This window comes from Ammospiza nelsoni, chromosome 8 (genome assembly GCF_027579445.1).
Source record: "Ammospiza nelsoni isolate bAmmNel1 chromosome 8, bAmmNel1.pri, whole genome shotgun sequence".
Lineage (NCBI taxonomy): Eukaryota > Metazoa > Chordata > Aves > Passeriformes > Passerellidae > Ammospiza > Ammospiza nelsoni.
In genome coordinates, this window is record NC_080640.1 from 10,909,191 (window position 1) to 10,933,753 (window position 24,563).

At 41.2% G+C, this 24,563-nt stretch overlaps 1 protein-coding gene across 3 annotated transcripts in view; it reads left to right on the plus strand.

The window, feature by feature from the left end:
• Positions 1-24,563, plus strand: part of SORCS1 (sortilin related VPS10 domain containing receptor 1) — a 257,123-nt gene that overhangs the window by 230,627 nt on the left and 1,933 nt on the right. For 2 of the 3 annotated variants that reach the window (XM_059477096.1, XM_059477098.1), the window contains exons 19-26: positions 458-644; positions 4,506-4,639; positions 6,483-6,606; positions 7,585-7,697; positions 10,044-10,175; positions 19,401-19,500; positions 22,776-22,881; positions 23,046-23,206. In XM_059477096.1, coding sequence (XP_059333079.1) covers positions 458-644; positions 4,506-4,639; positions 6,483-6,606; positions 7,585-7,697; positions 10,044-10,175; positions 19,401-19,500; positions 22,776-22,881; positions 23,046-23,206 — 1,057 coding nt within the window. The remainder of the gene's footprint in view (positions 1-457; positions 645-4,505; positions 4,640-6,482; positions 6,607-7,584; positions 7,698-10,043; positions 10,176-19,400; positions 19,501-22,775; positions 22,882-23,045; positions 23,207-24,563) is intronic. The other variant, XM_059477097.1, reaches the window with a different exon arrangement.

A 24,563-nucleotide genomic window follows, 5' to 3' on the forward strand; every position in this document is an offset into this window, starting at 1 on the left:
CTCTGTCAAAGGAAAAAAGGGAGAAAAAAGGGAGAAAGAAAAGGAAGAGGAAACAAACCCAAAGTAAATGAAATGTCCTTTCAGCCAGTTTTTGAAAGGTTATTAATGATCAGCTATTAATTTTCCATCATTCCAGGTAGTCCCCATTGCTTCAGTGCACCAGGCTGGGAAGTGCTCCACAGCAGTAGCCAGCAAATGTGAGCACAGGCAGCATGAGCACCATGCAGAGCCAGAGGGGGATTTCCTGGGGGGTGAGGATGTTCAAAGGTAAGGCAAGATGCTGCATCTCACATGAAAGGGAGGGATCTTCAGCAGCCATGGCTGACAGGTCAGTGCAGGCTGTTCTTCTGGTACATCAGACCTCGTTACTGTTTTCTGGTTGGTCTCGCTCACCCCACTGATCCCATCTGTCAAAAGCAACACAGAGTCTGTTTTGCTCCTTTCTCTTCCACCACAGGGAGACCTCCAGAGATCCCTCATCCAGGTGGATTTTGGAGATGGCATCGCTGTGTCATATGCCAACCTCAGCTCTACAGAGGATGGGATCAAGCACATTTACCAGAACGTGGGCATATTCCGGGTGATGGTGCTGGTGGAAAACAGCCTGGGCTCTGACAGCGCTGTTCTCTACCTGCATGTAACGTGTATGTATCTTCATACCCCCTGTTAGCTGCTGGTTTTCTTTTAGAATTGTTACTTGGAGCTAGAGATGGTGTTTGGAAATTGGCAGCTGGGACCAGAGTGGTGGGAAATGATGAGTGCTCACCTGTCCTCCAGACAGACTGCTGATTCCAGACTGAGAGGAAACATTGATTCATTAAGGTTGGAAAAGACCTCTAAGATTATTGAGTCTAATCAATAATTTTGCTTTTTTAATCATGTTTTACCTCTAGTTTTGGATAGTCTAATTTGGGACACCTCAAAGGACTGTCCAGCCCTTTCTGAAATGCACTTTCATTGTCAAGCTTACACTTCCAAAACAACAAAGACACCCAGGGATCTTTAATGACTTTTAAAAGCTTTGAATTTTACCTTTTGCATGTTTTGTTCTCTAATGAAACACACCCACCTCTAGGATGGAAACCGGTGCTTTTCAGTGTTTCTGTTGTCATAGGAACCAAAATCTTTGTATTAAATAATACTGCCAAAAAAAATTATCCTCACGTTGCTTTTCTGCTATTCTTTTTAACCTTTTCATACTTCATATATGTCTGATTTACAACTGAAATGTATCCCAAGTTCTTAGATAAAAGGAACATTGTATCCTTTCATATTTATTCTAGCACATGGTAATGAACTCAAAGGGTCAATCTATTTATCAAAATTTTGTAACATTCCTAACAGATTTTATTTGGGGCCATAATTTTCTTTATACAGTGGGGTTTTTTGTTTGTTATTTATGTTTTCACTGTGGGCCTCTGTGCCAGATTAACCGAGAAAAAAGGAAATTCCAAAACCTGAAGTTATGTTTACAGAAATATTATTTACCATCTACCAAACTTACTCCACGCATTGTGTAGATGATTTGGCACATTCCCTACACTTCACCTCTAGTTTTGGGGTTAGTTCACACAGCATGAAAGCAGCTACCTTTTCACAGTAGGAGAGCAGCTCTTTAATGGAGAACCATTGTGTCAACAGATGGGGACAGTGGGAGGCAGGAGTGTGGGAGATGGGATTTTTGTGAAGGAGGACTAGAGCAGGAGCAAATATCCACCTGAAGGTCCCCCTTCAAAAACACCTTTGGTTGGCAGGTGTCCACCCTTCACTCACTCATAGTGTCCTTCTGGTCTACAGCTGCTCTAAATCATTCTCTTGAGACACTGAAGGCATAGGAACCATTTTGATTGTTTAAGCTGTACAAGAAATAAACAATATTTAGATTTGTTTGTGTGACTTAGCAGCTGATAGTGTACATTTCTGTATTTAACATAGATAATGTCAGCACAGGATTTAAACGCTGAGTGATCATGCAGCCAGGCCCAGATTATGTGTGCCAGACTCCCTGGAGAAGTGGCAGCTTTAAGGGATATGTCTCACCTTTCTCTACATGACAAGAATTAGGGACTGAAAAACAGGTTACAAATGAGCATGGTGCCATTCAGACTAGCAAGAGACTTGCTGAGGACAGGGATGATCCAGCCCCCTCCAGAGTCTAACAGCCTGATCCACAAAAGCTTCTAAATCCTATTTGAAAGCTTGCATTGTCACTCAGCCCTCTGCTGAATGTTCTCCTTGGGGTGTTTGAGCTTGGGGAATTTTGAAAAAATACCTGTCCTTAAAATAGACATACATGCTGTATTGTAAGATCCACGGACAAGCAATGTGCAGCCTGAACATCCAGAGTTTAAAGAACAGCTACAAACTGGGTGATCCCTGGTACAGGGTTAATACATGAGTGTCTGCAGCCAGGTCTGGGCCTTCCAGCCCCTTCCTTACCTGTGGCCAGCACTCTTCCTGCTGGAAAAAACTGCAGGCACTGAACCTTGGTGCTTGTGGTCTCAAAGATAAAAGTAAACCCTTCGTCCCATGCTCTCCTCATCCTGGTGCAGCCAGTGCACAGAACCAGTGCCTTTCCTGCTTGCTCCAGGGATCCAGAAATGCAGGTTACTGTGAGGCAGGAGAATTTTGAATTGGATGGACAATAGAAACTGTTGTATGTAAACTGCTCAAACCAACAGCCTGTCTCTTAGCTGTCATGTCAAAATTTTCTCTTGGAAAGTTAGTTATGGATTTGCCTGGATGCTTCAGAACAACATCACCTGCGCAAGTGAGCCTTTTGAGAAGTTTCTGCCTTTCAGTTTTCTGGAGCTTGTACAGTGCTTTTTCCCTAGAACAGATGAAGGCCATAGCCTCCATAGCCCTGCATGAAGCTCAGAAATTAATGTTCTTGAATCCTCTTGAAGCTTACCTGGGAGAAAGAGTCTCCTACCAGGAGGGCCTATCCAGAGTGAGCTATCCCCATCTGCTGGCCAGATACTAGCTCAGAATTTCAGCCTCCTTGCCCCAGCTGTGCTGGAAAATGCTCAGGCAGAATTGGGTTGCTTGAGCCATTCTTTCATATCCCTTCCTAGCCATTGTGTGGGCAAGGTCCAGGGAGGTGCTGGGCACTCTCTGCCACGCAGGATCATCTGAGATCTGTTCAGAGCAGTGATACAGTAATGTTGGAGAGGATCAGACTTTTCATGGCTCCATCATTACAGTTGTCACTGCATTCATCTGGGGAGATTGCTGTTTTTCAGGTCTTAGGGTCTTGCTGAAAACAGGAACAGCATGGTGATGGAAATGGATCTGAGAAAGAAGATGCCATTAAAATCACAAGGGTGAAATTGTGGCATCTCATGAATTTCCAAGAGTGTTGACTTCTGCTTATAAAAGGCAAAACAAGCCATGGTCTCATGTATAGCAGGCTTTAGTTAATCTGATCATGGATAACTCTTAATTGGGTTGCTTCAGCTTAAGCAGTGGCTGTGTTTACAACCCAGGGAAAGATGCATTTCAGTAATAAATCAGGAACACTGGTCCTTATTCTGGCATTGTTTATTCAGTCTGATTTGGGAGATTTTTTTTCCTCACTCTGCCTATTGTGTTATACAGGATGCTTTCTCCAGAGTATGGTGTTCATTTAGGCTGAAAAGCAAGGTCTAAGTGGTGATTCATGCATGGGGTATATCCTGAAAGATCCTCCCTGGAAATACATCTAGCAATGCATCTCAACTCCATATGAACAATGCAAGGCTGTGCTTCTTATCACTGGGAGCTCACAGACAGAGAATGTGTAGATGTGGCCTTAATTTTTTTAAGGAACCCATGTCCTCATGTGACCTGAGGTTTCTTTGGTTTTTTTTCCCTGTCACTCAGGACAATAGCTTTGTTCTCTTAGTGAACAGTCAGAACACATTTTGAAAATAATCTATAGAACAAGATTTAACAACAAAGGCCCATCTGTTTCCAGAAGATGGGAAATGTGTAACCCTGGGCATAATGTCACTTGTCGAATGAATTATGTTCTGTTTATACTGAAGAAATAAAAGAGTTTATTGATGAAAAGGAGGGAGTATAAGGTAACAATAAAATGCAGGCACTCAGTGAATAGCTGCCTTCAGAAAGAGTTTCAGCTGAAGTTCACCGAATCATAGCAGCTTTCCAACAAAGATGCTTCACATCTGCTGAAGCCCTTTGTCCTGCACATTCTTATGTCTTCCCAGTGAAGGCCACACTCACACAACAGGGCTCTGACCCTATTGTAAAAGTCATATAAGCTCCCGATTTTATGACATTCATGCAGTAGAGAGTACCAGGTTTTTCAGCTCCAGGTACAGGGGTGGCTCCTGTTCTCTGAGGAACAGATTTAAGCTTTCCTCTCTAGAGGAAAACAAAGCCAAAACATTCTGCCATGTCAACTAGTGATTTGGGGAAGACTTTTCTTCCCTAAACCAATGGATGTCCCACCTAGGTTGACTTTTCAGATGAAGAGGACTCACCTGCTGCTTCTGTTTCTGCAGGCCCCTTGGAACATGTTCACTTATCTCTGCCCTTTGTCACCACGAAGAACAAGGAGATCAATGCCACAGCAGTGCTGTGGCCAAGCCAAGTGGGAACACTCACTTATGTCTGGTGGTTTGGGAACAACACAGAGGTTTGTATTCCTGATGGACTGAGGCCAAAATAACCCTGGAGGAGCTCTCTGACAGCAGGGGGAGAGAGAGAGGGATCTAGGAATGCTTTTATGTAGTCACATATGCAAGAAAATTATAAACCAAATACCAAGATATTAATGGGCCTTGGAGGTAACGACATGGAAATGTAAGTAGTGCTTTGTGTTTGTGGCTGTGACTTAGCTGCAGGCTTAATTGCTATTTCATGCAAGCTGTCAATAGCTTTCTTCCTTAATTCCATCCAAGGTGAACATAGTTAACCAAAATCTGGAAGAGTTTGTACTGTTTCTCTTCACCCTCCTTTCTTCAGTAACAAGAAGAAAAAAAAAAAAAGTAGGGCTTTGGAAGATATTTTTAAGGAAACAATCTTTCAAGCTGAAGCTGTTTTTATAGCTAGAACTGACCTATGCTGAGCCCCAGCACTCTGTGCTAAACCACATGTGCAAAAGGACCTTATTATCATGTGCTACAGGTGGATGAAATTGTTCCCAACACACCTCCCTGCCCCAGGGCTCTGCTCAGATATGAGAGTATCATCATCACGTTCTGCTGCCTCTGTGCTTGCAGTCTTGGTGAATCTGCACAGACATTAGAACTGTTAATTCACATATAATTGTGGCTAAAGTACCCAGAAACCCTAATTAGTTTCTGAGGGGAGAGGTTGTCGTGGATTTTGTAGAGCCAAGAGGGACCTTCATAATCACACATTGTTCTCTTCTGTATAATGCAGATTGTAGAGTTTGATCAGTACCTTCTGTTTATTTAACTTTGTGTGACCAGGGCAGGACCTGACTTCTTGTTGTTGTTGTTGTTGTTGTTGTTGTTGTTTTGCATTAATAATTTTCCTCGGATGATGGAAAATGCACTGCTTGTCCTTCTGACCATCTCCTTCAACTATTTCCCCACAGCTAATTATTCTGAGCTTTGAATTCATGCACCGTGTTTGTAGTCTGAATTTATCTAGTCTGGGATTCAAGCTGTTGGATCTTGTTATGCCTTTTTGTGTAGATTAAAGAACTCTCTGTTCTATCAGCAATCATCTCCCCCTAGAGGTACTTACAGGCTGTGATTGTCACCTTTTAACCTTCTCTCTGATCTCCTAAGCTCCTAAGTGATCAGGGTTGGTCTAATTCTGTTCTCATTGAAGTGTGAGTTTTACTATAGACTACAATGGCAACAGTTTGACTTAATACCGGGTGCTTTGAAGATCTCATCCAGAGTTTATTAACAAGTGCAAAGAGAAGTTAAGGCAGAGTCTGCTGGAGGACACAACTCATTGATGAACTTGTTCACAGCTGAAAGGATCTCTGTCCTCTCAGGCATCAGCAATTAACAAAAACGTGTCTCTATCTAAGGATAACATGGAACAGCAAATGTGAAATCTTAATTTGGCTGGTTTTGTGACAACCCTCTTGAGTCACCTTAAATAAAGCACTTAGAGTAGATTTAGGAAAGGAGGGTGCGACCTAAGCAGTGAGTGTTGCAGGATCTGGGCCTCTCTGGGGAGTGAGCAAAGGTGGGCATTTTAACATGGGATCCAGAATAACCAACATGCCAAGTGGAAAGGAAGCACTGGAATCTTATATAGCTCCTATGGAAATTACAGGTACCTTACTCTGAGCTTCAGGAGGGCATCCCTGTCTGGGATTTGTGTGCCCTCCCTAGGAAAGTAGCTGCCATGTCACAGGGCCCCTCCTGAGTCTGAAATTTCCAGTCTGGAACTAACTCCTCAAACCATCCCAATAGGTTAGAGAGCCAAACTCGTTCTTGCTTTTCCTTTCCAGCCAAATTAACTGATTTTTTCCTTTTATGATGTATTTGCAGCCACTGATCACGTTGGAAGGGAGCATCACATTCACATTTTCTGTGGAAGGGATGAACACCATCACTGTTCAGGTCTCAGCAGGAAACACCATTCTTCAGGACACAAAGACTATTGCAGTGTATGGTGAGTTCTTCCCCTTTTATTTCACACAGGATACTCATAGTCAACATTTAGAGAGCCAGGATAGCTGGCAGCAACAAGAGGTCTTTATTCCAGAATGCTTTGACTGAGATTGTAAATTGAATTCCAATGTTACCAGTCCAGTGTAGTATCTCTAAGGGCCACTGATTGACATTAGTGCAGACTGACATGATTGCAGAACATTGATCTCCTTCCCAGAGCCCTCTGCATGTGCTCCATCACTCTTTGATCATCCTACATGATTGTCAAAATGTTAGTTTATTTTGTAAGCTGGTTTTCCCCCTTCTTGGCCAGCAGAGGCCTCTTAACTCACACAAAAGCTGCTCAGCTTGAAAGATGAATCAATGCTGTGTGCTGCAGCTCTGCACAGAAATCTGCACTGATTTGACATTGTTCTCATGTGTCAGAAGCAGTTAGGGCACACAAATACCATAGAGTGTAGATGGAGCCTAAAACCCACTGGGAATCCCAGTTTTAGCTGATAGTGATCAATGTGGGCAGCTCTGTTAACAGCAACAGAGATAAGGTACATTTTCCAAGGCTTGTCCTCTCCCCATATTTATCCCTGTTCCCTTCAAATTAAGATCTCTAAGGTTTGGGCACATCTGTGAGAATCCAGTCACAGCTTCCTACACAGGGTGTGCCTGCTCCAGAAGTCAAATTGAAGGTAACATTTAATTTACATTCCAAACACAGCTCCCTTTGCAGTGCTATTCATCTACTCAAGTGAGGACTGATGACTTTTTCCCTTCCAAGGCACTCAAGTGATGAATCTCCCAGATTCTCCACATCTCTCACTGAGTCTCTCAGGTGAACTGCTGGATTTCCTCACAGTCTGTGCACCATCTGCAAATTGATTAAGCAAAACATGAGTTGCACCAGGTTTTACAAGGTTCTGCTCCTTCATTTGGCACTAAGGCATTTCAGACTGTACTCACCACTCTGCCATTGTATCTGCAGAGAAATTTCAGTCCCTGAGGTTATCGTTCTCTCCAAACCTTGATGACTACAACCCAGATATCCCAGAGTGGAGAAGGGACATCAGCAGAGTAGTCAAGAGAGCTCTGGTGGAGGTAAGCTCTGTGCATAGCCTGTTTTACAAGGGTAAAACAGGCTATGGTTCCTGATTTGTCCCTTCATTAGGTCTGGATTAGCTGTTATCTTAAGATGTCTCTTTGTTTCCATCACCCAGAAATGGAGAATTGACAGTGTTTGAGGCCAACATCCTAAATTCTAGACAGATGAAATAATCCCATCCTGTGACAATCTGGTGCCCGGAGTCAGCTTTCAGTGTAAAGCAACACTGTTCTAATGGAATTGCAAATATGCTGTAGAAAACTTGTGAAACCAAGAATTAAACAATTTTTGCTACACAGAAGAACACCACAGCAAGTACTTTAAGTCCTTCATATAGCATGAGTCTCACAGGGCAGGATTAGATGCTGGTTTTCTCTGAAGTTCCTTCTTAAACTGTGGAACACAATGTCACAAAAATATTCCAGTCTAGCTGAAGATTTGCATTTGAAATTGAGGATGTAAGAGGAGTTAGAAGAGATAGCTGGGGTTTCTCAGCTCAGTAGAAAAATAGTGCAAGGAATTGTTTGAAATAGTGTTTCTGGCTTTTTTTTTTTTAATAAAAAATCTCAGATTTTGAAAGGACAGAAAGCTTGTTGATGCTAGTAGCAAGCTTAAGTGTTATTTGTGGCGTCATCTGTGCAAAAACTCTACAAAAACTGTACTAATCAGGTGCACAAAACTGTCTGGATTGTTTCTGAGATTTTTTTCTGAAATTTTGTTAAAAGACATTAAGAAAGGGAAAAAAAGAGCATTTTTCTGGAGCTTTATCTTCTGACATATTTATGTCTGTATCAAGTATTCAAGGATTCATTTGTCTTCAGGATGAATTTTCAGAATATAAAACAGCTCAATAAAGCAAAACCAAACCATAAAAAAAGAAGAATTGTAAAACCACAGTACCAAGGCTACATTCCAAAAGCAGAGCAGTGAAAACACAGAGTCTTTTTGTTATTTGATTGAAAAAATAAAAATTGATAGCTAATTATCCATCTTTAGATGATTCACCTTAAACAAGCCTTTGTGAGAAGTTCCTGTAAAAATTAAAGATAAACCCAGTAGATTTCTACAGCAATTAAGTAAAAGGTATAAAAATGAGTCAAATAACTAAATAATTCAATAGGAAATTATAGCTGTGCTATAGAATTTTTATGAACTTTTATTAAAGTATTATATTCTTATTACAGAATACTATCCGACCAGGATAAAATTCTGCCTACAAAATTATAGTTCTGTACTAAAATCTGATCTTCACTCTGAGTAGGGATAATTTCATATTATCATAAAATATCCTATTTCTTGTTTTTATCATAATTATTTGCTTGCATCATTGATTTTCTGATTACTGTCTCCCACTTCTGAAAAAAAAAAAAATTGTTCCCAGCCTCTGAAAATGAAGGCAATACTGTGTCTTTTTTGACACCTTAAAGCAACCTGTTAGGCAACCACAAATAATGTAAGCCCTGGCTTCACAGAATACTTGTAAAGAATGTAAGAAACCTTTCTATATTTATAAGGGTTTTTCCTAAATCCACTTTACAAAACAAAGCAAAATAAAAAAAAGGGGGCAAAGACAGATGCTTTTCCTTGGTGTGTGCTGGAGGGGACGCCACAGGGTTTTCCCCAGACTGTCAGCAGTCACACTCAGGTTATCCACAGGACAGACTCAGAAAATGGTGATTTATGATCAGTTTTGCTGATCCTTTGTCCTGCATCCACTATTTCCTCCAATGAGCAACTCCTCCATGTCTTTGCTCCAGGAGTACCATGGAGAAGAATTCCTGAGATTTAGGTCCAGTTAATGTCTGAGAGGTTTCCAAGTCCTTACTGCCGGGGAGTCTCTGTGGTGCCTCTGTGATCTGTCCTTGCATCTGAAGGCACTTTTTTTCCACCACTTTAAAAGTGACTGACTAAATTCAGCACTTGAAAACTTCAGGTTAAATCAAAACCTTGAGATTTAAGTGCCTTTGGTGGATAATTCACAACAGAAGGGCAATGGAGGAAGATTCACCAAATTATGTTTCTCCTTTCTTTGGCTAACAAAACTTCCCGAGGGCCAAAGTAGATTCTTTTCTGGATAATAACTCAGCAATCCGATTGTGTAGCATCAGCTGAAACATGAGATTGGAGATGACCCTGGTAGTAATACCTTTAGGGTACTTTTTTATGAATTTTTTCTAATGTGTCAAAATTAGGGATATTAAAGTCCTAACTTAAAAATTTCAGCCAACAAGATGTACGAGATGCACCATACGTGGTGAAAGTACTGTGGTGCTTTAATGAAGAGGCTCTCAGCATTCAGTGCCATCCACACTGCTGCTGTCTCCATTATTTCTCTGTATCAGGCTACAGGTATTTCCAGCAAGCACGTTCTGGTTGCAGTGCTCCCTGGCCTGCCCACGTCTGCTGAACTCTTCATTTTACCATATCAAGATGCCACAGGCGAAAAAAAAAGAACAGCAGCAAACCTAGAGCAGGTATCGTGTCCATTACTTGGAGAAGTGTGTGTTTATGCATTTCTGTGTCTGTGTGTATAAATGAGATATATATCTCTGTCTCTATATGGGATTTGTGTATGGTTAAAACTGACAATTATGGTAGGAATGCAGCTGATTCACTGGGGTACATGTTACACATTACATCCTCTTTAGGGGTTTTTTTTATGTTTCTGGTTTTTTTGGGGGGGTTGGTTGGTTGTTTTGGACGGGTTTTTTGTTTGTTTGTTTGTTTTTTTCTCCAGCATTGGAAACAGGTTTTGGAGCTGTCTTTAGGAGTTTAGATGCCCATTTGTGTTCTCTTAGAAGTCCTGTTTACTACATGGAAGCAGGAAGAAAGAAGGAAGGATTTAGGGGAAGGCTCCTGCCAACATGAACTGTGGAACAGAGTTTATGACACTGTCAAGAGTTCAGAAAGCATTGGAGGACAGAGCTGGGTGGTAAACCTGGGCAGTTCATTAGTTTAAGGCACAGGGATGGGATTGGACAATCTGCCTGCCTTCTTCATAGTGCTGGAAGTGGGGCTGAGCCACTGTGGATTGTTTTCTCAGTGAACAGCTGAAATAGGCTATGATGACTGAAGGATTCTGTCTCTCTGCAGGCCCAAAAGGTCCTGCCAACCAGATTGGCCTAGCAGGATTGTAATTAAAAGATAAAACACTGTACTGAGCAAAAATCCTGAAATGACATAGAATTATAGAGTTGTTAAGGTTGGAAAACATCTCTAATGCCATCAAGTTCAATTGATAACCTAACACTGCCATGTGCACCACTGAACTGTGTTCTCTTGTTCCATAGCTCCTTTGCTGTCTCTCAGCTTATTAGCTCAGATTCCAGGGGCAAAGATAACTTTGACCCTGAGAGAAGTTCCACTGTAGTTCTGCCTTCCATACTCCATGCCCATGGCTCAAGCCATGTTAACTTAGCTGTGAGCCTCACTCCTCCAGGTCCCTCCTATTCTGAAGCTTTCCCTTGCTCAGCATTTCTAGCTGTCATCCCTTCTTTTGACAAATGACATTCTTAAATTTTCACCACCCATGTAATAAACAAAAAATAATGGAGATTTACTGCTCTGCAAAATCTTTTCTTCCTTTTCTCCTTCATTTCCCCTTCTCCTCACTTCCTTCATAAGTGAGGAGTCAAGGAAGCCAGTCCATAAACTTTCAAATTTACATCTGACCCAGCTCCCTTTGGGCACTCAGCAGCTTCTCTTTCTCCCTCTTTTTATGCCTCTCTTATTCTGTCTTGTAAAAACAGAGTCTTTGTGACTGTGGAGAAAAGAAGCCCTGGCAGTGCTCTCATGGCCCTTTTTATGGACAGGAAGAAATGTCATTTTCAGTGTAACTCCATCAACATCTCTGGCATCCTGCAGGGTCCAAATGGTAACCTTTGGAGGAGAAAGAAGCTATTTGCCATTTGCAGCCAGCTCTTGTCTTTGAAAAAACCCAGGATGGTCAGAATGGTTTTCTTTCTGGTCTGTGGGTGCTGCATTCCTCTCCCTAGTAACTCTAGTAGAAAAAGGTGGGGTTTTCTGTGAGAACTGCCCAAGGGCCACAAAGGGAGTCTCTGCCCTCTGCTCTGAAGCATATTCTGATACTGCTCCTGTTTTGTCATCTGTTTTGCCTGTGATCCTTCTCTATGCCTTGCCCAAAGTGTCTCAGAGCTCAGTCCACAGCCTCTCCCTGTGCTTGAAGTTGCTGGGATGAGTATTGGGAGCAGATGTTTTTGATGGCTGCAGCTTAAGAAGCTTAAGTTGCTTCTGAGGTACTTCTAATGCATTTGCTCTTTTCTGGTAGGAATAGAAGTCTGTTTTGTAGTCATGGGCAAGGAATAAGCTATTCAAAGGCACGTATGTGAGCTTGCCAGTTTGCAGGTGCAGACCCAAAGGAGTCACAGTTCTGAATTATGTTTTCTAATTTAGAAGAGAAACTTCCAAGTGTGCAGGGAATAAAATGGGAATAGTTTGCACAAGTACTGCAATGGAAAAAGGTTCCTTAAGGAAGCACTTCATTACAGAGGTTCCTTTCTTCATCACCTGAGCTAGACCACTGCTCTGCCATGGGTAACCATGAGGGGTGTATGTGGTTTCATGGACATTCACATTTACCAGTAAATCTCATTCATATTTAATAACCATGGGAGGCTCACATTTTGCTGTTTCCCCTTGATGTGGATTAAGCTGTTCTGTTTTTATCTAATACATACTTACTTGGCTTTGTAAACATACTTTTAGGTCCCTCTGTCCAGCCACTTGTCTCTAGGTACATAATTCCCATTAATTTCAGAGGCACTTAGATGTCCACTATGCCTTGACAGTCTAGGTCTTGGTTTCCCATTTATCAAAGTCAATAACACTCCTTTGTGCCACTCATGTTTTATGAGTCTGAACAAAGTAGGGCAGTAGTAGTGGGACTGCAGTAGTGTCTCACTTGACAAATGTGCATTTCCATGCAGTTTTCCATGAGGGCAGTGCATTTATGTCTCATCTGTCTTTGAGACTGTGGTTAGATGGTAAATATAATTTTCTTCCTCACTTGATGCATCACTTTCATACAATTGTCCCATATTATTTTTTTATGTATACATAGAATCAATTATTGTCATATCTGTTTGCATTTAGAAATGTGAACTTTGCATTCCTAATATTTTCCATTGGAGACTAAAGTACCTTTAAAAAGTTTGACTGCTGTTGACAGCCAAAAAAAACTGCTGCATGTGAGTCTGGGGAAGTTTCTCAATGTGCACCATAGGACAACTCCACCAAATACATAAATACAAAAAAGTGCTTGATCCACTCCACTTCCTGTGCAAAGTCATTCTTCACAATTTCCTAAAAATCAAAAAGCCTTTTCATCCTGCAGAATCCCAAAACACATTTGCAAAATCTTGTAGTTATGACAGGAATGTTGTTTCCTTTTTTCTCCCCCCTCTTTTTCTTTTTTAATTGGGTCATTTGATTGCTCTGCTTCACTTAACAGTAGATGAGGGCAGACTACCACCCTGCTTAAAAATGTAGAAATAATTGGCAGTTGTCAAACACTGGTCTTTGATTTGCATGCTATGACTGCAACAACACTGAAATATCACAAATCTTGCAAAAACAGCCACCCAGAATTGCCACTTGGGCTGGAATGCAGGTGTCACACCATCTTCATGGATGGGCTTGGTGAATTTGATGATTACAAAATTCAGATCTGCTAAATCTGAAATAAACACAAATTTCTTCAGTGAAGGACAAATCTCTAATAATATTTCAATGAATTGAGTTATTTGTAGCACAAATACAGTTCAAAATGAATTTTCAGTAGGAAAATATTGTAATCAAAATTCAGTGGAGGGCAGTTACGATTACTCTTTATTTCAGTGTATGGTTTTACTCAGTAGAAGGATTCTAAGGAGTTACCTTTTATTTATGCATTTCACAAATTATCTTCTTTCCATGTTGTTTCCTAGTGGGGGCTTTTTCTCAAACAACAAATGCATTTTATTTTAGTAAAATGAAATGTAAGCAGAAGGTACATGATAATTCTGAAGTGATGTTTTCCTATCAAGAAAAGGTTTCAGTGTTATCCTGAATTTCCCTTTACTTCTCCATTTGGGTGCTTTTCACTGACCTATGCAAAATTACTGTAAAAGGATGCAAAACAGGGCTAGGAGCAAATAGTTAATGACATTTGAGGCCATTAATCTTTCCTCTGAGAAGAGCTCTCAGCAATATAGCACGATGGAGACTTTGGCAAATGGTAACATCAGCTGGTTGGTAGCCAGCTGTACTCAACATGTTGCAGCTGTGGCCAATATCTGTATCCAGCCAAAGAGATGGGAAGTGACATGGGTGACTGATTATCAAATGGACAGTGATGAACTGCAGAGATTAAATACCTCTTGTGAATTTAAAACATTGAGAGTGGCATTCAGGAAGGCTGTAAGGATATACCTCTTGGGATTCTTTCCGTAAAGCAGATTTAGTTTTGCATCTGCTTCTTTGCAGCTGATGGAGCTTCTATCTTATTTTAGAATTTGGGGTTTTCTTTTGCCCACCCTCCTAAGCTTTAGTGTTTCAGTGTACTTGCTTTCAGTACTTTTCTTTCCTCTAATGCATTTCAGGTGTTCCCATCACCAAAATACTTTTAGCAACAAGATCATGACAGTGAGCGCCTTCAAATTTTACAGAAAACTGTGCCAATTAGTCCTGTAAATTAAATTCCAGGAAGACGTTGATATATGGGGTAAATCATCTAATGTTTACTAGGAGAGATTTTTTTCAACATCTGTGCCTTTAAATGAAGATCACGTCTTCCACTGATACTTAGGGGAGATTGGACCAGTATTAAGAAGTAAAGGCAGATGAGGAGAGGATGGAATAATGTGAACCAAAAGACCTTGTACCAGTGGCTTTTTTTCTTCAGCCAGCTTTTTTGTGTGCTGTAGGAGAGGCTGTGTAAATCTCTTAATACCTTTGAGTTAACTCCTGCCACGTGACTACCAGCCCCCTCTCCCTCATCTTTTGCTCAGAGTACAGAGCAGCCCTTGATTCTCAAGGCTGTTTCTGGTTGCCTTTGTTCATCAAAAGTGGATCCTGGCTTTTATGTCCAGGTCTCTGGCTTCATATCTGCTGTTCCATTCTTGTTCCAGAGTAACCACAGGAATATCTGCTTTCACAGTGTCCCTGGATACTCCCAGCAGCTTGAATTTATCATCTTCCATTAAAGATGTGCAGAATTTCCTGCTGGAGCCAGGAAGTCAGTGCCTGTGCTCTTTCCAGTGCTAAGGCAAGCAAGCTTTAGAGGCCCCATGTGAAGTGTCCAAGGTTATCCAGGGCAAGTGGCACAGTTTAAAGTAATCCACATTGGCCCTGACTCCCACTTCACTTTCCCAATGTTGGTTCAGGTTTCTTCCTACTAAATCAATGTGCCTAATTCTTTCCTTAGTTGTTTATTGATTTGCTCAATGAATTGAATAGATGTGTAGCACTCATTAGTTGAGGATCTTTACACAGTATCTATAAAATTATCAAGATTCTTAGCTAGTGCATACTGGCACAGTTGAATCACATTCAATTAGTCTAAAATAATTTACACCAGGGGTTTCAAAAGTCAATAAAGGTATGGGAAAATGCCCTTCTCAGTGATAATTCTGCTTCTTGGTTCACATAGTTCTTTCAGAGTCCTAAATCTGACAAAATGCTAAGAGCAGCCAAATTAATTTTTGTTTTGTTCCATTTTTAAATTGGAATGTCTTTTTTTTTTTCATTCACAAATTGTCTGTTATTATTATTCATTATGTGTCCTTTGATGAAAAATGATACATGAAGAATAGTTCCTATTACTGAATTATTTTTGCACATCATGCTTAATTCTGCAAATGAAGCAGATAAAGTCAATGAGGCTCAGTTAAGGACCAAAACTAATTTTGAAAGCTAATTATTTTCACAAGAGAGACTCTTGAAGACTATAAATTAAGAGGTTGCTATTCTAAGAAGTTTTGTCTTCAGCTAAGTTAGTTGCATCTCCGGGAGGGAGAGATGAAGAGGGGGAGGCCTGAGGCCAGCCTGTTCCCCTGATGAAGATCTGGCTGTTCAACTGGAGTTGCATTGCTATTTTTGAAACAGGTCAAAGTACTTTGATCTTTCCTTTTCTGCTTTTTAAACCAAAATGCATCCATGGTATCTCTTTGAGTGCAGAAATAAAGGGAAGTACAAACCCCAAAATGTTCACCATTGAAACCTTTTTATTACCTCAACAACTGAGATCAGTCTTTGTGTGGAAATTTAATTCAGAGACACTGTATTAATACTGCAAACAAGTCAGAACCATTCCTAGATTAAAGTCTGATAACTGAGCTAGAAATAGGCTTGAAGGCAGAGGAGTCTGTTCTGCAATCTCACAGCAAATGTCCTGACTGACCTCTCAGTGCACCCTTGGGACCATGTGAGGACCACAAACATTGCCAGGTCCAGCTTTGAAGGGCAGTGTCCAATCCCAGTGTAAAATTTGGCCCTTGAGGTTTATGCAAGCTGCTCACTGACCTCAAATACTGCCTTTTTTTAGGCCATTTTGTATGGTTTCTATTTCAGATCATTTTTAGGAGTACAGAAATGCATTTTCACTCTGTATGTCTGTTTTGAAGAGAATCTTATTTTCTACATAAAGAAAAATGAAAATATTGTACCAAAAAAGCAAACATTTTAAAAACACATCTGAAAGCATCTGTTCTTCCCTCAGACGTGTGTGTCAGGAATCTCCAGAGCTGCCTGAGGAAGACTGATGTCAGATTCTCGCTAGAATTCCTGGAACTTTTGAAGATCTTAGGCTGTTACTCACTTTTTTCACTTGTTCAGATTCCATAAAGACCAAGGCAAAGAAAAAAAAAAAATCTGTACACAAAAAGCCACTGGGAGAACATGTAATTAATCATGCCGAGGAAATATGCTTTATACTCTGCACAGAATGAACAGTGTTGCTGCCAGTTTTGACACTTTGTGTGTAGTCCTGGAACAGTTACTGCTGTTTCAAGCCTCTGCTGAGACACTGATGGTCTCAGGCAAAAATTATTTTAGTCTGAGATGAATTTGTACAGGGTGTTATACAATGAAGTCCTCATTCATAATCAAGTAAGAAAGCAATACAGTAATAATAAACTTCAGCTGTGACTCTTTCTTTCTGTCTTTCTTCCTTTTCCTTACTGCTTTACCCTTCCTGTTTTTCCTTTCCCTTGGCCCTCCACAGAGGAATACCTGTTGATTTTTCTCTCACACATCAGCCATAGCACCTCTCAGCTGCAGTTTTGCCTCTTCGCTCAGTGCCCCAGGAGCCTTCAGGGAGGCCAGGGGAGATCTCACTGCCCCTAAAGTCACCAGTGCCCAACCAAATCTCTTGTACTTTCTCATGCTGACTGTCTCCAGATTCTGCCATTCTTCCATTTTTTGCCCAAATCCTTGAGGAAGCCATTCTCCAGTGCCACGCACATTTGCTAGCTGCAGACTCAGTTACATTTCACAGTACGCCTCTGCTGTATATAAGGCATCATGTATGGTTTTTACCTCTGCTCTTTCCCTGCCATTTTGTGCAGGTATCACAATGTGTTGAAGAGGAATGACACACAATGTGGTTGTCTCCTTTCTTTAGTTTAATGACTTGTATTTGCCTTTTTTTTTTTCCTCCCAGAGGCTCAGCTGCCCCAGCAGCATCAGGATCTCAGAGCAGAAAGGAAAATTCCTGCAGGGTTATGGAGGAGAGCTGTTAGGTTTTATGTAGGACTGGATACAGCCAGGATGATACTTTCCCCATTAGTTCCATGAGCCATTAAGGTACCTGGCTTACACCATATCAATCTGCATCTGTTGCTCTAGTTTCAGAGATGAAAAACTTTTTATAGTTGCCAATCTTGGTTATTAATATGCTCAAATCCTTAAAGAGGGCTATAATTTGCTTCCCAGGCATTCTTCATGTACTGCACATCTTTGTGTCACCATCCCTGCTGCTCTGAGCTCAACAGATGGCTCTTTGAATGCAGGTGGTATTTTTTTCTTGCTATTGGAAGAAATATATTTATTGCTCATTCTGGCACCCATGAAATAAATTGTAACTTTAAAGAGATATATTTAAAAATATAAATAAATGCCTGTAAGAGTTATTGCCAAATTGATATTGGACCAAAGGCACATATTCAAGTGATCAGCAGCCAGAAATGAAGTGTACGAGCCAAGAGTATTGAAAGAACCATTAAGAATGTTAAAAAAATAAAAGAAGCATATAAATCTCATACTGTGATGAATGATAGCCAAGGAACATCTAATCATATCTGGGTAGAATTTACTGAAATAGCTCAACCAGGCAAAAATGAAGAACATGAAAAAGATGGTGTAAAAATTATTGGAATATTCTTTTTCTGACAATTTTTCATTAATCTTCAAGAAGGAATAAGGATTTATTTAAAACAAATTGAATTAAGTGGTGAGCACTAGAATATGATTCCACTTGATCCTGGTATGGTTATAAAAACACATTCTCATCAACTGCTTATTATGGGTTATGGGGGATGTTGTGTTTCCAGTTTTCCAACCACCTTTCCCTAATAAGCCAACCTGGAGAACTGTGACTGTTCAATTGGAAAATTGATCTCTGCTGTAAGAAAATGTGAAATACATGAAACGTCAAGCAAATGAACATACAAAAGACACACAACAAACTGTCAACACCATGTCTGTAGGCTTCCATTCCCTGATTAATCTATCTGGATTTTATGTTTTTAATGGCAACATGCCTGAGACTTCTTGCATGTAATGAAGTGTGTTGTGGAAAAAGTGGATCTGTGCATATTGGGACAAACTGAGTTAAAAAAAGGCATGTTTGCCAACAGATTGGACCACAGTTTGGCTCCTTTACTGTACAAATACAGATTTCATGGGGTCTTATCTCAGCAAATGCTCATCTTTTCTGTTGTGTCCTTAAAGGAGGAATAATCTGCTTCATTTCTGCTAGGGCTCTGTTGATGGCACCAGTTATGGAAAGATAATCTGGTGATCTGAAAGCTCTGTGGAATATCTCCCCCATGAAAGAGAGTGGGTTATGAATGCAACCCAGAAGAAGAAATGGAACATGCATTTTGTTTAAGCCACATTCTGTAGTCAGTAAACAGTTCCACATTCAAGCTGGTTCTGGTACATATTTAAGGATTAGGGAGCAGCTGTCTTAAATCTCAGAGCTGAATGAAATGAAATTTGCTTTTAGAACTTGAAAATTAACTGCAAGCTGTGGCAAGGATCTAAACCATTAATTTTTATTCAGGTGTATCCCATGTTATGAACATCCTCTAAGAGCATGGAACTGGCCATTCAAAAAGCAAGAAGTTATTTATTAGGAGCAAGTGTTCATTAACAACGGAAAAGTTCATTTTCCCTTGAAACAGTGAATGAGTTCACTGATGTGATGCTGGTCCTGTGGCCACTTTCACATGAGGGTAGAATGTTCCTTTGGGGCCCATTCCCTTTTGCAGCTGGGCTGTTCTCACAGAGGTGTGACTGGACACCTTGCTGCTCAGTCAGTGCTGACCATACACAAACCACTCTGTCCAAAATCCTTCATTGTGAGGTGATAGCAATCTGTGCTCAGAAAGCCTGCAAAATCTGTGCTTTGCCAGCAGAAACAAATTAGCAAATGCCTTTGTTTGTTTGTTTATTTGTTTGTTGTCTTTTTTCCTTCCCAGATTTCAGAAACACTGATCCAGAAACTGAACCAAAACCTGGTCCATTTTGAGCTGAAGCCAGGAGTTCGAATCCTTGTCCATGCTGCCCATTTAACAGCAGGTGAGTATCTTTTCTCTGTGTGTGCCTTCTGTGTTGCTCTGTAGCACAGCCAGCAATACATCAATTCTAGTAGTGTGCCATCAGCTGTATTTTAAACATTTCTTATCTTTATATCACTATAACAACACAGTATATGAGTAGACATTAAAATGTCTTCTCTACCTCACCTTTCTATATCATGCTAAAAAGATATAGTGGCTTTTGCATTTACAGCTAATCCTTTTGTTTTCCTAGGTGCAAGAATTTACTGATTTTTTGGAAACGTGGTATAAGTAGCAGCAGAAGTGTGTATTTCTTGGTTATCTCTGAAATATTCAATAGCTAAGCAGCACCATGGCATTTTCAGCCTGGGTCCCACAGTGCAAAAGTTACCTGCTAGCCTTGGATATGTTCAGATATTCTAGAGTCAGCAAAACAAACATTCAAAGCAACTAAACACTACTCAAAAGTTGTTCAGCAGTATGAAAGACTAGAATCAATATAGATATGCATAAAAATAAGATCAGGCAGTTTGAGACTTAACTGATCCTATTTCAAAATAAGTAATCTCCAAAGTCCTGATATTTAATTACATATGCCACTGTCTATTCTGCATGCTAAAACCCCATTTCACAGCACAGGTCCTACTTAACAGGAGATGAACAAACCAATCCCCACTCTTAGGAGTTCATTTTCCCCAAGCACTGCTGATAGTTCTGATCAGTTTGGATCAGCTTCTTTTGATAACTTGCAAACTTAAACCCTCAGTTCATTTGTACCAGCAAACTCCTCCCCAAAAATTTTTTGTGGTATAAATGGATTTTCCCAACCAGGTGTCAGTCCATATGCTGCCTTGTAAGCAGTAAGAAAAGAGAGACTATTAAGAAAGAGTGTAATGTGACTGCAATTAAATTCCCCCAAAAGAAAGGCCTGGGGTTTTCAATATTTCATTTTTCCTAAGCAGAGCTTTCTAATATCTGTCCTGAGAATATTGGTATATGCTTCTGCTTTCCATTAGCTGTGGAGCAGATGGCCAGATGCTTATTGTTAGACAAGTTAGAACCAAAAGCATATAATGTCAGCTTCAAAAGTGGAGTTACATTCAATTGTTCATTATTTTTACAAAAATGCATGTTTTTATTTGTATTTACACACAGACACTAGGAAGGAGTACTTTTAGTCCATAACAGATGCAAACACTATTTTCTTCTGTAAGGCAAGCTTTGTTGTACTCTCTCAAAGCCACTGGTGAGTGATTGCTGTAACTGGACTCACAGTGTCCTATATGAACCCTGTAGGATTTTGTCTCTTGCAGAAACAGGATTCAGAAAGAATGTAAAATGAGCTTGGATGGCCAAACTATGTATTAAAAACCCAGAGAACATCCACTATGAGGTCTTTGAGGGATTATGTCTCCTTAACAAGCTGCAGAGGTCATGTTCTCCATCTAAGCAAAAGGCCCAATTTCATGACACCAAAACTTGTGAATAGTTCAAAATTTGACACAGAGCCATGAGAGACTACTTCTCTGTTGAAACCTATTGTTTTGGTTGTTAGAAAATAAGAAGAACTGGCCTTTGTAACTCCAAGCTTTTATAAAAAATTAAATAAAATGAATCAGGGAAACCTGGAACACAGCACAATGCCAGAAGCAGCCCTTGGAAAACACAGTCCCAGGAGATGCACATTCCCAAAGGTGCTGCTCTGGGCTATGTTATCCCTTCTTTCCCGGCCTTTTCACTGATTTTGTGTTGGACTCTGGTAGCTGTGGGCTGTAGTTGGCTGAACCACAAAGCTCAATGTGTTTTTGGAAGGGTACACACAGATATCTGTGTACACCTACATTTACGATGCCTGCCTAGGTGCACATTTATGTTCCCCTCTGTGTGTGCCTGCCCATGCACAGCAGCATTTTCTGCAGCAGGGGACCTGCAGGGAGCAAAAGTGCAGGTATCTAAAATAACTTGGAGTGGACATTCAAGCAGAGCCTGTAGAAATGAGTCTCTGTCTGTGTGTGTGTTGTGTGTGAGTGAGTGCATTCCCTGGAGCACAGAAGAATGAAAAGTGTTGGCCTCAGCACATTCCAGACTTCTTTCTTCTTTGTTCAGACCACACTGGAGGAAGGATTAATTTATGGCAATTATAGACAACAGATTGTGATTCATTCATCATGTTCATTCCTTCTTCTCATGAGATAAGAAAACAAACCAATGTCCCCAACCCAACAGACAACAACTTCAACTCTAAGGCAGAGGAAAACATGCCAATATTCCTCACAAAGCAGTTAAATAGCTGTTTATTACTAGACTCTCACTGCAGCATTAGAGAGGAACATTGAGTGATGCTGAATCTGAATAGGCTGGAGAGCCACTTTGTCATCCCACAGAGCTGCAGAGACCCACAAAACACAGATGGAGAGGGGACAGCAGAGTGGAGATGTGTGAGGAATTCATAATAACGGATCCTTTCATTCTGGATTCTGCTAGATGTGGGAAGAGGAAGATTTTTCACTTCTCTTTGTAAATTTTGGATTTATCAGTCTGGGTGTGAAGCTGAAAATACATGTGCATGTGATGTGTGTGCCTTTGCTTGTGTGAGGCTGTTTCCTTGTGTGTTCTGGCTCAGGTTTAGGAGGGGTCTGTTCAGTGCATGTGAAGAGGTGCAAGAGGGGGAGGATGTGTTTGGCAGCAGTTGAAGCTGAGTTTGCCTGCCTTGCAGAGGAGGGCACTACCTAGGCCATGTTCTGTGTGTGGATGTGTTTGCTCCTTGTTGGGGCACAGCTGGAGCCCTGTGTCTGTCTGCAGGAGCAACTGACTCCTCTGCTCCTCCATGTGAAACTGCTTGGAGGCTCACTGCCGTCCTGTGTATGTGTGTGAAACTGATAGAAGGTCTGTTTAATACCATTCACTTTGTATTTCTGGGAAATCCATGTTTCTGGATGGGTTGGGTGGCCTTGTTTTGGGAGGGGTTGTGGCAAGATGGTAAGCAAAATTCTGAGGAGAAATACAGAGAGGCTCTTTAATTAAGATTGGTTTTGATGTGTTCTGGGTTTTTTTCTTGAATCTGAAAGAAAGTCCTCTAAAGGGAAAGCTGTGGAACTTCACATCAAGGGGTATGTTGAGCACCACAGGTGATCTGAACTTGGGTTTCCTCCCAGGTGGATTAAAAAGGGAGAGAAGCCCAGGAGATGTGCAGACCTGCTACAAGTGCAGTAAGAGGGGAGAATGAACTGTATTTCTGGAGGGAGCAGCTTTCACTTCAGGCTGGGGTGGCTCTAACCTTCTCCTCTCTTGCAGCTCCCCTGGTGGACCTCACTCCCAGTCACAGTGGCTCAGCCATGCTGATGCTCCTCTCTGTTGTTTTTGTGGGACTAGCTGTGTTCATCATCTACAAGTTCAAAAGGTATGACCTTCCCTGAGCCACTCCCTTGCTGCCTTTCACTGAGGTGTTTGGGGTTTGTTTGCTGGGTTTTCTTTTCCTGAGAGAGTTGTTTTTTGGTTTGTAAAAGCTGATACTACATCATCTGCCAGAGTACCACACAATGATGGTTTCTGTTAATGTTTTAGGAAGATTCCTGGCCTTAATATATATGCACAGATGCAGAATGAAAAAGATCAAGAGATGGTCAGTCCAGTCAGTCAGAGGGAAAGCATACCTAATGTCCCTCAAAGGGAGCTGATGAGCCCTGAGCAACTAGTAGATAAGAAGTTGGAAGTCCACCCCATAGGTAAATAACTTGCAGCATCCTGCAGCTGGTCAGACTCCGACTTATAATTGGCTAACCTTTTTCTCAGCCTCCCCTCTTCCCATATTCCTGCACAATCCTCCTCCCATTCTCTTCTGCTGCAACATTAGTTTTGCTACAGGAAACCTTCTAACTCTTCCCTCTCCCTCACTGCCATGTGATGAAAGGGAGGGGAACAACTTCAGGCTTTTTCTCTCTCCTAGTTGCTCTACGTAGATCCCCTCCCCTTCTCAAAAAAATCCTACTGGCAATGTAATTTATTTTGCTGGGGCTGATATAGTTGTGGGGCTAAGCCCCATAGCCAGAAGAACTGATGAAGCTCACCTGGAGCATGGAGGTGAGCAGGTGATTCGGTAAGTAATATCTAAAAGCTAAATATCTGCTGATGTTTTGACTGCTGGGATCTTTGTACTGTGCCAGACCTTGTTGCCAGCAGCAATGTTAGTCTGGCTGATTCCCAAATAAACTGAGTAAAACCTGGGATCTCAGTATTGGACAGCTGGGTTTATCCTCAGGCTGACTTCTCCCACAGGCCTGTGTGTTTGATTATTTCCAAAAGCAGGGTTTTTTAGGACCTAAAGTGAATAGATTTGGGCAGTACATTCTAGGATCAGTCTGTTTTCTGTTACCCTGGCTACAGCAGAAGTACTGGGACAGAACAGGCAGGTTTCAGTCTGGAGAGATGTTCTGCTAAAGCCAGGACTGCTTAGGCAATGCTCAGCTTCATTCATAAGGTGACAATTCTGCAGGTCCAGACTGGAGGTACCCTGCAAATAAGGACATGCACCTATTTTAGAGGAATTAAAGAGAAAAGGCTGCCCAGGGATGTTGTGGACTGTCCTTCTCTGGAGATATTCAGAACTCTCCTGTATATGATCCTGTGCAACCTGCGCTAGGTGAAATTGTTTTAGCAGGGTGTTGGACTAGATGTTCTCCAGAGGTCCCTTCCAACCCCAACTGTTTTGTGATTCTGCAGCTTAGGCAGGAGTGAAGCACACTTGCAGCTGAGATTCCTTATTTGCACAGTTTCATCAGCCTAAACAAACCTTAGATCTCACCTGAGGATGTTCCTAAAATCTGCTGGAGTGTTTGCTAAAGCAGCCTTGCAGTCATGGCTGTTGCAAAGAGGGAACAAGGAAAAGGACAATTAAAGGGAGAGTGTGATGTGCTAAAATTGCAGCCTGTGAAATAACCTGGGAGGAAAAAGGAGAAAGGCTCTGATGAAACTGATATCTAAGCTGGAAGCTCCACTGCAGTCAATGCTGATCTCTCCTAACCTGTTCATTAGGGAGATTGTTTTAGCTATTAAAAGCTTTTAAGCTGTTCATCAGCAGAACCT